Consider the following 15,041-nt stretch of genomic DNA (forward strand, 5'->3'; position numbering starts at 1 on the left):
ATTGGAGATAGTCTACGTAGACAGCTAAGAAGACAGCTTCGAGCTCAAGTAATGGAATGCGTCTGGAACTGTCTGGAAGATTCGGGAAGATGTCTCTGTGATGTGATGCCACCTTGTGGCTACAAGAAAAAGCTAGGAAAAGTACCTATTATCTCTGTATTTTAACTCTTTGCATGTGCTAACCTATGAAAAAAATGGGGGCAGCTTCACACTAGTAGTGCAAAGTCTGAGTAAACAGCGAAGCTGGTGGCCCTTCCCTAGCTTTAACTTGGCTTTTCATTAGCTTTGACTTGGTTCCCTCTTAGCTTTAACTTGGTTCTCTGTTAGTTTTAACTTAGCCTTTTCATTAGCTTTAACTTGGCTCTCTCTAAGCTTGGCTTTTCTTTTAACTTGGCTTTTCTGTTAGCTCTAGGTGGTGGTGCTAGGGAAACTCTGGATCGGTGCGAAGTCTTCAGAGACGCTATCGCGAAAAGCGCCGCTCTTCCCCTTCTTCGGGCGCTACGATCTTCTTCAGACGGCCCATGTGCTCGGCGAAAACTCGCGAGGCAAAGTCTGTCTCTGCACGTCGACAACATGGAGCTATATACTTTGGAATGACATCATTGCCTAGCTTCACCCCCGCACGGCTATGGAGAGAAGCTAGGCAGATCTACGGCGGAGGAGCGAGTGGCGCTGCTGCGGAGGTTAGGCAAGACGCTTGGTTTCAGCTTCCCTAGCTCTAGCTTCAGTCTTTCGGAAGTGACGAGTGTCCAGTTCTCTGGTCGAAACCTGCCGAGCCGCCGCCAGAAGCATCGGCTGTAGTCACAGACACCCAGCGCATTCGGCGCGATAAGGGGGAACGCGGTCAGCGTCGGCAGCAGTTCTACACGTCCCACTACCACCTGCCTCCCTCCTCCTCTCCACCTCGCGTCCGCTATGCTGCGCAATGCTATTTTTATACTCTGCTTTCACTCTCTCTCAGCTCTCTCTCCTCCAGATTGGCAATGTAGTAGTATGTGAGGACGTGGCGCTCCGTTGCTAGGCGACGCCCTACGCACGTGTGTGATGCGAGGAGGTTGCGTAGCTCAGTGACGCACAGCTGGGCCGAATTTCCTGTCGGCACGAAACAGACTTGCGAAAAGCTCCGCTGTAAAACATAATGTCGCTTACATTAAGCACATAGGAAAGCATGACTACATTTCCTTGTGCACCAGACAACTTTCCCGTCAAGCCTACAAAGCATTCAGCTCAGCCGTCTTGTTTTGGCAGCAAAGTAGCCTGCATCATTTTTACTTTGATTATTCTTTGTGAATCTATCTTCTCAGAGAGCTTCATCAGAATTCGAAGAAAACTAAAGATGGCGACTGTCTCCCTACTTTGCCGTCTATGGTGAGTATTGGTGCATAGCCTGTATTGCAACTAGGCCACAAAAAAAGGATGACGGGTGCGGCCAGTGTTGTCAAAAGGCCGTGCAATGTGAATATCCCCCATCGCACACGTAATGCAGAAGCTGAGGGTTCAGTTCAAACATGCCGGAAGTTCTCTTTTCGTCGACTTTCATTTCCATAGTATATCTATGCTTCAATTCAAACATAACTATTCATTTCCCCAATGTTTCCTTTGGCTTCATTTTCTGTTTTCTTCATAGAATTCAAAAAGGCAGATGAAGAAATTCAGTGAAACCTCATTATAACAAGATGTGTTATAATGAACTAATAAGAAAGCCATTGTACTTCTTAAAATTTACATAGAAATCAATGCATTAAAAATCTGCTTTAATAAAGCAAAAATTTGCCATACATAGATCAACTTGATACCTCAAATATGCACAGCAGGCTATGAGGGACACCATAGTGAGAGGTTCTAGATTAATTTTGAGAACTTGGAATTCATTAACATGTACCCAAAGCATGGTACGAGAGCGTTCTGTGGATACAGAATTCCTTTTTTCTTTTAAATCTTTTAATTAAGATTTACTGATCATTTAGTGTGCATTAAGCCCAATTCCAGTACCGCAATGCAGCCAGTAATTTGCCTGTTCAATACTCCGGCGAGCCATCTGGGCAGTGCTGCTGAGCCGACACTCTGCTTCCCAATATCTACCAATGACTCACTCCCAAACTATAGTGTGCTTTATGCACCTTTATGCACCTTCATGCACCTTGTCAATGGTCAAGCCAACATCCTTAGAGAGACAGCTATAAAGTATCCCTGTCTGGGCATATAAGTCGATTTTTTAATGTCATTTTAAGCTATTAGAAACCTTTGGTACTCTTCTGTTAAACTTAATCAGCTAAGTTATCAGAAACCTTTGGTACTCTTCTGTTAAGCTTAATCAGCTGTTTGACACGTGGTAATCAATTTATGTCCATGTCCTTCTCTAACCACATGCCCCGTTTCATGCATAGCATGTACGAGTACTAGAACTCTCACTGCTTGCAATGGCAACCAAAGAGTAGTACGTATAAATGATGAAATAGGTGCGCTTTAAAGTGAGATTAGGTTTCTTACTTTTATGTCGCAAGATATGACATAACATAGCAGATCTCAACCTATTTACCACCGAGCGAGTAGGACGAGACGTTTCTGCAGCCACTAACGCAGGTAATGCTGCCTACCGGAAGCACAAAGGCACACAAATAATACAGTAATCCCTTGTTATAACTGAAATCGCGTTACTCGAAATATCGCTTTATTTTAAATTTCTTACGGTCCTGACCCAAACGCATGCATTTTAAGCTGCATTACTCGAAGCGCAACAAGCGCTTGACCCGCTTAGAGCAAAGTAGTAAGCGGAGGCATCGCCGACACTGCGCATGCCGTGTCATATTAATACCGCTGACGAATTAGTCTCATGCAGGCACAGAACAGACGACAAAAGTACCAAACCCACGACCGCTGACTGCCTAGTAATGGGTACCAAGCGAGTGCTGAGTGCTCCCAACTGTTTACTACGGAGCGAACAGAAACTGTCAATATCCATGGTGCAGCGCACCCAAACCGTTAATCTCAGACGCAATCGCATCGCTGGTGTCTCCCATCCACATGAAAATAAAGTTTTCCCGATGCTTTGCAATGCCAGAAAACTGCACAGTCTCTTGGATGCCAAAAAGTGGCCAAAAGAGTGCGGGCAGACTTGCGCTGTAGCATTCCATGGGGTGCGCTTGATGAGCACAGTTTGACCGCTCTAAAGAGTACTTCTGGCGCTGAAACGTGCCGAAAAGCACAAAGGAAGTGTCCCTCCAATTGTAAGTGCCATGTTCGACGCGAGGAGCTACGTTAACAAATCGGGAATACGACTTTGGGGAAGCCGGTCTAGAAATTTACTCTCTACTCGCCATAATCAGCCTGCATCGCAATAAAACACCGCCCCTAGCTTCGTTGTACTTTTCACGGTGCAAATCGACCGATAAGCTTGCTGAAAACACGAAAAATCCGAGCGTTGCAAGCGGCGAGTCAGGATGTCAACATGGTGGGTCAACGCAAGTTGGTGTTTTCCTGGCGATTTTCTCAAGCCGGTCATGCTCAATTTGCGCCATCCGACTTTAGACAAATGGTCTAAATGTGCGGTAGGGTCACTGAATTTTGTTTCTAGACATTTGTCAATGGCGTGGATGCAACGGTGCGTGAACACCGACACTCGAACTGTAGAATTAGCACAGTGTGCTTGACAACGGTGCGCCGAAAAAATCTCGTTTTGCAAACTTCATGGCTGCACACCTCGGGAAAAAATTGCCCAGTGATCATGCAAAGCCCCTACTGCAACACCGTTCAGTTTTCACGATCGCGCTGCGTACCAATAACGAGCTGCTAATCATTTTTTGAGCACAACAAACACAATCTCAGACTCGAGCCACGGCATTTGCGGCGCTTTCCAGTGCGATACTCACATAGTCTTCCGTGACCTACGCCCGGTGCAAAATAAGGTTGAATGCATGGGCGGCGACCACGGCCTCGTGCAATGCTTGGTCAAATTAGAGCAGGGCTTGCTCATGCCCTGTAATAACTTGAAACAGCCAAAGTTCACTGCCTTTTTTTGCACCTGAATAAAGTTTTGCTTCATTGAATACATTGTATTTTGACTTCCTCGCAGTTGTGGCGCAATTAAGGCTTGACTGGTCGCTTATATGAAATTACCGCTTATAACGAATTTTTTCGCCATCCCACTGAGTTCGTTATAATGAGGGATTACTGTATGTGATTTGACGTAACTTTACGTGCACAAATTGTAGCGGTAATGTGTCAAGTATTTATTCCACAAAAGCCACTGCAGATGGAAATTAATTGCACTGCGAAATGCACAGTACAAGATGTCCGTGGCCACACCAGTTGTGTAGCTTTCGCAGCATTGCCTGCAACATATGAAACGGATGAGCATAGACACATGCCCACAAAGGTTATTATATGAGCCACATTTGGCAGGATTTCGCATAACACAGTTGTGTAATTTGTTTGCATATTTTGCTACGGACAGTGTCCTCCTCCTCTTCTGCTGCCGCCCCTATTACATCCTTTACTTCATACTGCACTTCCCGCCTCTACCTGTGACAATATTTATTTGCACAGAGTAAAAAATATAGAAGCACATGCTTCTTATGCACAAGATTTCAAAGATAAATCTTTTAGGCAACCAGACCTGTGCTTGAGCATGCAAAAAGCTCTGTTCTGTAACATTTTTAGCTTGCGATATTTTTTCTCCGTAGTTGCTTACTATATTAAGATGCAGAAGGTATCCTGAAATTTAAAAAATTGCATAATGAAGAGCCGCTTTTAACCACAGAGGCACACTTGCTGAGTTTGTACAAGGACCTTCCTTAATCTCCTGATGGCTCCTTAGTATGGGCTGTGGGGATGCACGACTCTCACGCATCCCCTGATGTTGTTTTCCCCACATAGCTTGCTTCTGCTGTAATCCGGCTTCTCCGCGTGGCTAAGCGCCGGCCGCAGTCGTAGCGGTTGCGGCGCATTGCGAGAGATGGCGCAAGTGTCGCGATGTGAACGCCACCGAACGGCAGGGTGACTTGAGAGCAAAAGGTCGAAGGCGGTTCCTCTTTGGGTTTGGGTCGGTGAGCGATGCGGACGTCCCGCGCCGATCCACGCTTCGCGAGACCGTCTCGCGTGGCTAGGAGAAGGGCACCGGTATGGACGAACACGGATCGTTCGAACATGCCACCGTTCGCGTGACTGTGCACATGAACGACTAGGCGATGGTGTCATAGCATGAGGGAAACATATTCGCTCGCTGTCCGGTCGCGGTGAGTCGGACTTCCTTGATTTGTCGCGCGCCCATGTGAATGTTCTTTGCATAGTAATTCAGCTAGCGTGTATTAGTGTATGAAAGGTGCAATAAATTCCCTTGTGATTGTTTACACTACTGTGTTGTCGTTCTTTTGTCCCAAGAGCACGTATGAGACCCCATAGGGCATTCCAAGTTCATCTTGGAAACACACTGCTAAGAACTTTTTTTCAGCTGCACTAACTTAGCGTAGAAATGCAAATATAACAGAGAGAATGGCAAATGCTCTCTTGATGTGGTCCTTGCATTCCTATCTGGAAAAGGAATGTCAAAAGGAACATGCGGGGCAGAAACATGGAAGCATACCGGTATGTCAATGATGCGAAAGGCTTAAAGGCTAACTGCAAGAAAATTTCAGTTTGGATAAATGAGCAGTAGGCAAGGCTGCAGAGTTGGTAGCTGTCTCATTTTGTTTTTGACAGCCTTTAAATACAGTAGCAACCTGCTGTTATGTTGCCGGGTGCTGCATTTTCCCGCCTGTTACATCGTTTTCGGCCGGTCCCGGCACAGTTCCCATAGAACCCAATGCATTGGTGACCCCACTGTTGCGTAGCAACTGTGGACCGTTCCCGCATCATACGTTGCGAGCGGCCATTTTGACTTTTCATGTCGCTTGGCTTGATGGCTTGACGATGGCATTGACCGCCCAAAGTGCCAGGGGCGACACCTATGACGTATTTTCGGCTTCCGCCAGCAAAAGTATGGCCCTTGAGATCCGTATTTGCTATCTAAAGATGGTGTCTATGACGCGTTGTGGCCCTAAAATTAGTTTTGGCACATTGATGTTCCGTATAAAGTCCAAGGGCAATATTGCCGTCGCCGCATGCCGTATGCTGTATGTGCGAGTGAAAGCGTGCTAGGGGAGCCAACGACCGTGTCTAAATCTCTCGCACACAAGAAAGAAAAGCAGGGAGGGAGCGCGCCTTCTCTTGCACTCAAGGCACCAGCGAGGGAGCGAGGGCGAAGGGGGAAAATGCGTACTGCGCGGCGCAATCTGTGTTGGGGGTAGGGTCTCGGCAGTGAAGGTGCGTCGGTGGCTCGTAGCTTTGTGCGTGCTGTGTGTTCTCGGCACTCAGTTTGCATTGAAGCGATAGACAACAGCATGAAGGTCACTTCGCTCGCTGCTGCAGCGGCATTTTCTCACGCCAGCGTTTGACAGCACGTGTCCTCGCTCATCGAGTGTGATGTGTTCATGTTAGCCTGTGGGCGCTGACACCATGCTTGATATAGTTAATAAGCGAATGTTTACAAGTTTATATAGACGATAAAACTACTATCCTTACATTGTATAAGTGTCTAATTTGCTATCACAATCGATGCTGCGGTTTTCAGGCGAAACTACGACTTTCTTTCACACGTAAGTATTAAAATGTGTGCAGTTAAATGTGTGCAGTTCAATGCTACTCTCATTTCTCAATTTTTCATATTTCTCGGCTCTTGTGTTTCCCGGCTCTTACATTTCTTTTTTTGTTTTTTTTTTACGGTCCAGTGAAAAACGTATCAGCGGGGTTCTACTGTATCATCTAAGCAGTTAACACAGGCACCTGGCTAAGATTAGCCTCCAAGCCCTGCATTGCCATGCATGTGGCTGCATCTTTAGGCACAGAGATGATTGCACTCACATCACAGTCAAAGCAGCTGCCACAGCCCATGAAAGCAGCACTTGCATAAGCAAGCCATCAGTTGCCCTGTCGCAAAAAGGGTCTGCATTTATTCAGAATGCCAGCACATGCCGCAGGCGATTGCGACATCCTGTTCACTCATTTCATTGATGACTTTGTTGTTGTTAAGATGCAATTTTTCTACTGATCTCACAACTTTTCATCGTTTTTGTCAATACATAAAACCTCGTTTCAAGCGGTAAAATATTCAGTTGGCAGTAAGCGCTCGTTCTTATTTTTACTGGTCCTCTTGTCTGGTTTTGCAGTATGCATTCCTTATCCCTATGGGAAACCAAACAGGCACGGTAAGGCTTTTGCAAATTATGATAAAGTGACAGATGGCAAATATGACCCGTCGAATGAAACCGAGGAGAGACGCACCGGTCCTGAGAGCAGCTCGAGTGCGGTGTGGGCCAGAGCGGCATGCACCCCGAGCAAGTACGGTTCGCCTGAGGAGCACAGGGCCAGCAGGCTCTTGGGCACCAGGGGCACTCGCACGTGCGGCCACCGGAAAGGGTACGTCAGGCACTCCAGGGACTCGAGCCAGCCTCGCACCAGCCTGGTCACACCAGCAAGGCAACACCACGTTCCTTTTTATTACTAAAGCCATTTGAACATCATCCAAGTCAATTCCTGCACATGCAATTATGCGCAAGAGCCTGTTCTGCAACCTCCTCCCCCACTCTTCACCCTCGCTTTGATGGTCAACACTATGGGGTGAATAGCTGTATGCATCAAAAGTAAGCAGTACTTTAGGCTAGGGCAAGAATGCTCTCAGCAGTACTAGTGAGGTTGTTAAATGTGACCTCGCTGGGCAAAAATTTGAAATGCTCATCATCTCAAAAAGCACTTGGGTTTTCAGTCTTTATTATATCTTGTCTCCTTGAGTTGTGCTACCTTCTAGCAGAACAAGTACAGTATAGATCACTTATAATGTAACCGCTTATAGTGCAGGACCAGATATAGTACGGTCTTTTCAGACTGCCGTTAATTTTCCCATAGCCCTCCATGTATGCGCATACCGCTTACAGTGCAGCCGCGTGAGATGAAATACCGGTTATAATGCGGCTTCCGCGGAAAAGTCTTGCCAACAAGGGCAGTAGCGAGCACGCTTCTCAAGGAGGTGCGCCCACCGACAGGCGAGGACATCAACGAGGGCGATGTGGAGGAGGAGCATTAGACGTGGAGCATGAGTCCAAGGGCGATAAAATCTTCGCCGCGTGCCGTATGTGCGAGTGAAAGCGCGCGGAGGACACGTGCCTTTACGGAGAGCGAACGCACTGCGGAGAGCAAACGCGACTTCCATCGCGCGAAAGGCCGCGGGGGTATGGGAGGAAGGGGGGGGCGATGCTGTGCTATGGCACCAAATGCGTATCTTGCAACCGGGCGCAAGGGGAACTGGCGACGCAATCTCCCACGCGAAAGGAGCAAAGCAGGAAGGCAGCACGGGAGGAAGGGAGGGGAGGGGGGGGGGGCGGTGGCTTCTACTCTGCCAACAAATGTGTTCGTGCCTGTGCCGGCTGTCGGTGTTGTCGCGCGCACCGTATCTTGAAAGCGATCTCCTTACGGCTCTCACCTTTGTATACGCTGTGCTTACACCCCTCAGTTTCCGTTGAAGCGATAGACCACACGAACCTTTGCTCGCTGCAGCGGCCACGTTTCCCCACGCCCACGTTTTGACAGTGGTTAATTGTCTGCAGTCATGTTTGCTTGTGGGAGTTGACACCACGCTTATTGATTCAGTTAGTAAGCGAATGTGTCAAGTTTATGCAGCCGATAAAACTACTATCCCTACTCCTTATAGCTCTCTACTAATTTGCTATCCCGATTTATGCTTCGCCTTTTGAGCGAAACTGAGACATTTTTTTTTTAATTACAGTTAAACCTGGATATAACGAAACTGACAAATTCCCGAAAAACTTCGTTATAAAGAGGATTTCGTTATATGCAGGTTCGGACAAACGCTTGCCCTATGTACTAGCGCTCAAGATTTACTCCCAATACACTAAAGTTGCGATGAACAAAAAAGGCCAAGTTTCGCCCGAAAGGCGAAGCATCGATTGCAACAGCAAATTAGCAGACAGCTATACGAAGTAAGGATAGTAGTCAAACCTCCTTAATACGTACCCGCTGAATGCGCGATTGCGGTGTAAACGTAGTCGCAAGATTCCCCCACCAAGCCCCCATTGAACCCCATGTACTGGCTGACCACTTAAGCCGTAGTCGCTCATTGCCCACCAAACGGTTAGTGCGTACAATTTTTATTGCGATAGCAATTATATGGACACTTCAACCGGATTTCTGCCGTCGGCGTCGCCGTCGCCGTGAGGTTCCGTATAGATAAAATCTTCGCCGCGCGCCGTATGCCCGAGCGGAAGCGTGCGGGGATGCGCACTATCACGGAGAGCAAACGCACTCAATCTCCCAGGCGCAAGCAAGGAAGCGGGAAGCCAGCGCCGGAGGGAGCGGGGGGCGCACTTCTACTCTGCCAACAACCGCGCTTGTCGCTCGCCCGCACCGTCTCTTATCTCCACACGGCTCTGACCTTTGTATGCGCTGTGCATTCACCGCTCAGTTTCCGTTGAAGCGATAGACCGCACGTACCTTCGCCCACTGCGGCGTATGCGCTTGCTGCCAGCGTTATGACAGTCGTTGTCTGCAGTCATTCAGTGTGTTTAAAGCAGAAATTTGGGCTAGTTGGTTGTAACTGAACTTAGACATCGTAACAAGCGCTGATGGACGGGAACACAAAGAGGAGACAAGTAGACTGGACGGGCGCTAGACATCAACTCGTAACAAGCGCTGATGGATGGGAACACAAAGTGGAGACAAGTAGACCGGACGGGCGCTAGACATCAACTCAGTTGATGTCTAGCGCCCGTCCAGTCTACTTGTCTCCTCTTTGTGTTCCCGTCCATCAGCGCTTGTTACGATGTCTAAGTTCATTCAGTGTGATCTATTCATGTTTGTTTGTGCGCGCTCACACCACGCTTGTTCATTCAGTTAGTAATAGCCCGGCCACATTTTCCAACGCACGTTACACATGCAATGCTGCCCGGATCGGCAGTGCAGCGCTACAGGTGTGTCCCTTCGCACGCGCTGCCCACGGGAAGCGCTTCTCATCAACACCACCGTTTCACACGCGCCTTCTCATGGTCATCGAGTCTCTCTTCATGTCGGTCTACTTACGCCGCAGCACACCTGCTTACTTAATCAGCTCATGTTTACTACAATTCATATTGCTACCAAAGCCGCTCACCTTACTTCGTATGACATTGTTGTGTTGCTATCGCATTCATTGCTTCGCCCTTAGGGCGAAACTGTGACATTTTTCTTGTTCTACACGCGCAGGCACAAAATCGGCAAAATCTCATGTGCACAGACGTTCGATTCTCGAGTTGCGATGCCCGGACGACAGTCGCCAGCTATAGTGAATGGCCACCATGACATATTTCCTGCTCATACAGCTGTTGCCGATTGCCGCGCACAAAAGCATGGCATTCAAGATAAGTTCCCGGTAATGCGGAGAAGCTGCCGGTAGGGGGTGTGAATTCACTGTCGCCGTCGGAGTAGTAACCGCGCAGAAGGACATTTTTATTGCGAAGTGCATTTGAGCCGTCACCGTGGACATCACTTTGAGGTTCCGTGTAAAGTCCAAACACGGCAACATCGTCGCCGCGTGCCATACTGAGATACTCGTGTGCGAGTGAAAGCTTGCGTGGGTCAGTCCACTCAATCTCGCGCGCGCGAGGGAGGCTAGGCACGGCGGGGGAGGCGAGAAAGAGAGGCGTTTACTTTGGCGGCGGCGGCCGTATCTTGAAAGCGATCAGCGACGTATAAAAAGTGTGCGCCCGCACGGGCTTATCTTCAAAGCGAACGGCAGACAAGGTCAATATCTTGCGTTTCTTCGTCGAAGCACTCATCCTTAGAATGCCACACCAGGTACTGGATGCATGGATGCGTGTTGTTTCGCACAAGTGCGAGGTGTCAGAAACGAAGAGCGAGTGACAAGATGGCGTCGTAGCGTCGTATGTCACCTGACACTAGGTGCCAACCTAGTTTCAGGTTAGTGAAGTAAAGCGCAGAGACTTGCGCAGTAACCAAAAAGTGGCGCTGCCAGTGCATTGAAAAAAAAAAAAAACACCGTTTTTTTTTTTCTTTTACCTTCGGTAACATCAACAGGAAAAGGAGAGTGCCGGCTTGGCGGGCTAGGCCAGCTGCAGCAAGTGGCGGGATCAGGTTTGAATGAAGGAAGGGGGAAAGGTCACGCCTGCGGCGGCAAGATCGCCGGGTCAAGGGATGCAGGCCCGCCTCGTGCACGCTCGCACACGTGCGCTCGCTCTCGCCTCGCAGTCGCCGTGAATTCGAGCGCGCCAAGCGCGCCGCCGCCGCTTCGCATTCCGTTGCGGCGGAGAAGGTGCTTCTGGTTGCTGCTCACGCAAAAATGACAAAATTTTGGGCAAAATCTAGGTTGTCGGCGGGGAAAATTCGTTAATTCGAGGGGATCTCCCGCTGCCACTTCTTTATGTAGAGGTCTCAAATACATTTGCTTCTATGGAGTAACGGCGGGGAATACAAAAACTTCGTTATATCCAGGAATTCGTTGTATGGAGGTTCGTTATAAGCCCCCCCCGCACTTACCCACCCTTTCTTCTCGTCGCTTCGCGCTGACATAATGCATGAAACCGGTGCTACTATCACAATTTCATTCCTGGGCGATTTCGTTTCGGTTGGTAATTTACAGCGAATCATGTCTGCATATGGAAAAAAACTGTCACGGTGTTTGTCAAGGCTTTGACACTCTGTGAAGTTTTGGGCGAGAATGTGGCGGACGCATTCTGCAGCAACAAATGCGGCAGCCGCATTTTAGATGATGGCAAAAACGCTCGAGGCCCGTTTACTTAGATTTAGGTGCACGTTAAAGACCCCCCAGGTGGTCGAAATCTCCGGCATACATTTCCGCCGCTTCCCTTCAGGTGCGAGTTAGGCCGCGCTCGCGCAGGATCTTAGGCTACGTTCACATGCACTTGGCATCGAAGCTGTCGGAAGCGGCCAAATCTTGCAAAAATCCACCCACCGAGGCGGCAAAACATGCAGAAAAACAGGCTGCTAGCCAAATCGGTCTCGGGTCAATTTTTTCGCCATGGCGAAGCGGAAATGCGGCGGAAAGTCGTTCTGCTTCACTGGAAGCTACACTAGCATGTAAACAACTGGTCGTAAAATTGAACATGGCACCAAAAGTGTAGGCTGGAATACTGATCGACGCGATCAAGAACCAGCCCTTGCTCTACGACAAGAGTGGCACTAAAACGGAGGTGCGGCAACGAAGCCTTGGCGTGACCCAACTTCTCGCGCTTTTGCAAAGCCAGGCGAACCCACCACCGCCGTTTCCGAGGTGTCCGCGTCTTCCGTTTATTCATTGTCCATTTTTAGAAAACAAGTAGGTAGAAGTATAAAAGCCATTTCTTCTTCCACTTCCATGGCAGACAATAGTTAGGCAGATTCCTCGTTCGCGCTCCATAATTCTCCTCGCACGCGTACAGTATGTTGCAGAAGTTGCGGGGTGCTTTTCTCATCCAACGATAGATTGGGAGCGTAGGTCTCACGTAGGACGCGCAGGCTTTAACGAGCCCCAAGACAAGGGCCAGCCCGGGTTTTAGCTTTGATGTTCCCGTTGCCCCTTTGATTTCTTGGAGGCGCCGACAATACGAAATGATGAAATGTTATTACAACTTGTAAATAAAAGCTATTAAAGAAATATTATCATGCCTAGGCACCAACCTGTGACTCAGCGCTACCGCGCCCGTGTGAGGAGAATTACGGAACGCCAACGAGGAATTTACCGAAGGTCGCAGATGACACGCGAAGTAGCGTAAAATTATCACTTTTGATGACGGTACATGGGTCAAAGAATGAACATACCGCTCGAAATAATGCGATAATGAGCGCCACCACGCCGACAAACGTACGCAGACGAGATGGATCTGGACGAAAACCTCAGTGGCGGCCGCGGCGGTAGCAAAACAAATGTGAACAACTTGGACAGGCGCGGAAAAAATTTTCCGGCCGCTTTGGCCTTTCCGCCCGCTTGCCGCTTCCCAAGTGTGAACGTAGGCTTAGTCTGCGCGAGAAACGTCTCTTGTTTGCGATTGTGCCCCTACGGAAGGCTGGTAATTACTGTTGTGTTGTTAAATCCCAAACCAGCAATTACGGAAGGCTGGTAGTTGCTGTTTTGTTGTAGAATCCCAAACCAGCAATGTACACACGAAGGGGTTGATGACAGCAGTGAAATTCCACCAACTCGCAACAGAATGCACGAAACAGGGCTAGTAAATTTCCTTGTTTGGCTGGAGTCAATCTCCAAGTCTTAATCAATTTTCCCAACCAGACAGGTAATTCTGTCGAAATGTTTAGCTTCAAGACAGCCGACAAGCATGAATTACTGCTCTGCGCAGTACAGCGTAAGTAAACTCTTGTTGCAGGTGCTGACAGTTCTCGTCGGAGTTCACGCGTCCTGAGAAATTGATTGATGTCTTGTCCGATCACACGGGTCATCTCAATGATGTGTTTTCGAAGACTGGTCCATTCAGTGGCGCGATGAGAGACCGTTGCTCCAAACGCCCACTGTACCTGTCGTACTTTCTGTATTTACTGAGCTTACTTTACTTTTTACTTAATTTCTTCACAAGCAAACGTACACTCGAGGCGGGGGGCCGGTCCCATGTCCTTGATATACATGTATAGAGTCTGCTTAAACTACCGATATTTATTATCGATCACGTGACGTAGAGGAAGGCAGAAGCTTTCCCCCCCCCAGAAAAATTTCTGGCTACGCCCCTGAACTGTATTACTTTGTCTGCTTCATGTGAAGATCATGGGTACTTGGACATTAAACCTTCAACGTTCGTAAATTTAAATGGATGCAAAACTCCCAGTCGCACGCTTCAATTCTCGGATACCCGCGGCTGCTTGGTCTACATGTTTTGCATACGTGCTGTGAGGGCGAAGCTGGGGCGAGATGCTTGAGGCTGGGCATGAAGGCAGTAACGTCGACGCCGGTCGACGTCTTTAATAATGTTGGCAAGGCATACAGAACATACAAGGGCTAACGCGCGCCAGCGCGACTCAACACAACAGTCCTACATAGCAGCAGGGCAGACACTCTCTCCGCTCTCCACTCCAAACTAAAGGCGGGAAAGCAGGGGAGAACGCCAGACAGGTGTTGCCATCTGTCGGGCGACTGGCGAAGTGGACGTGGGAGTCTCGGAGGCACCTCACATCCGGCCCGACTTTTATGATCAAAGTCCTCTTTGATTACAAGTATCAACTAAAGCTAGGCAAAGGGGAGAAAAGGCTAGACATGGTCAACAGGCAATGTATGGCAATACTAGGCATGAATGGCGAGGCTGGAAAACAGAGGCATATGACAGGCAAATAGCAACAGATGAGGCAAGGCAATAAATGTTCTACATGGATTAAGGCCAAAATTGCGATGACAAACTCTAAAGGCAAAAACAAACTCTAAAGAAATTGCAACAGGCACAAGCACAGCACTTTCAAAAGTCCACTTCATAGTCCTGAAGATGGGTGGGCGGTCTGCGCTGTGTGACTGGGCGCTGAGCGTTCAGCGGCAAAGCAGATGCAGTTTCTGATCTACGTAACGCCGGGCGAGAAGTCTTCAAAGGTGGACGCAAACACAAGGATGTCATCCAAGTAGACTCTGATGTTCAACCTTATAGGAGGTTGAAGGTCTTGCAGGACGAGCTGCATGGCACGTTGAAATGTTGAAGGAGCATTCTTGAGTTCAAAGGGCATACGTGTCCACATGTATGAGATGAAGGCTGTCTTGACATAATTTGCAGGACGCAGGCTGACTTGCCAGTAGGCAGATTTCAGGTCCAGACATGCAAAGTATGATGCTCCGGCAGCGTCTTGCATGATATCATCAGCATGGGGCAAAGGGTGTACAAATGTGAGATGATCCGAAAGGGCCGTAGCCAAAGCTACTTGCTGCATCTCTGATAGGTCCTTTGCCACAAAAGCGGGAGGACGATCAGGATGAATCGTTATGGCTACTGTGCCTTCTTGAGCAACAGTGGCTTGTT

General features: G+C 48.6%; 1 protein-coding gene across 6 annotated transcripts in view; it reads right to left on the reverse strand.

Moving 5' to 3' along the window:
- The window catches only part of LOC119451014 (DENN domain-containing protein 2D-like), a 428,171-nt gene that overhangs the window by 138,654 nt on the left and 274,476 nt on the right, over positions 1-15,041 (reverse strand). For all 6 annotated transcript variants that reach the window (XM_049666396.1, XM_049666395.1, XM_049666393.1 and 3 more), the window contains one exon: positions 7,318-7,495. In XM_049666396.1, coding sequence (XP_049522353.1) covers positions 7,318-7,495 — 178 coding nt within the window. The remainder of the gene's footprint in view (positions 1-7,317; positions 7,496-15,041) is intronic.

Source organism: Dermacentor silvarum, chromosome 4 (genome assembly GCF_013339745.2).
Source record: "Dermacentor silvarum isolate Dsil-2018 chromosome 4, BIME_Dsil_1.4, whole genome shotgun sequence".
Taxonomy (NCBI): domain Eukaryota; kingdom Metazoa; phylum Arthropoda; class Arachnida; order Ixodida; family Ixodidae; genus Dermacentor; species Dermacentor silvarum.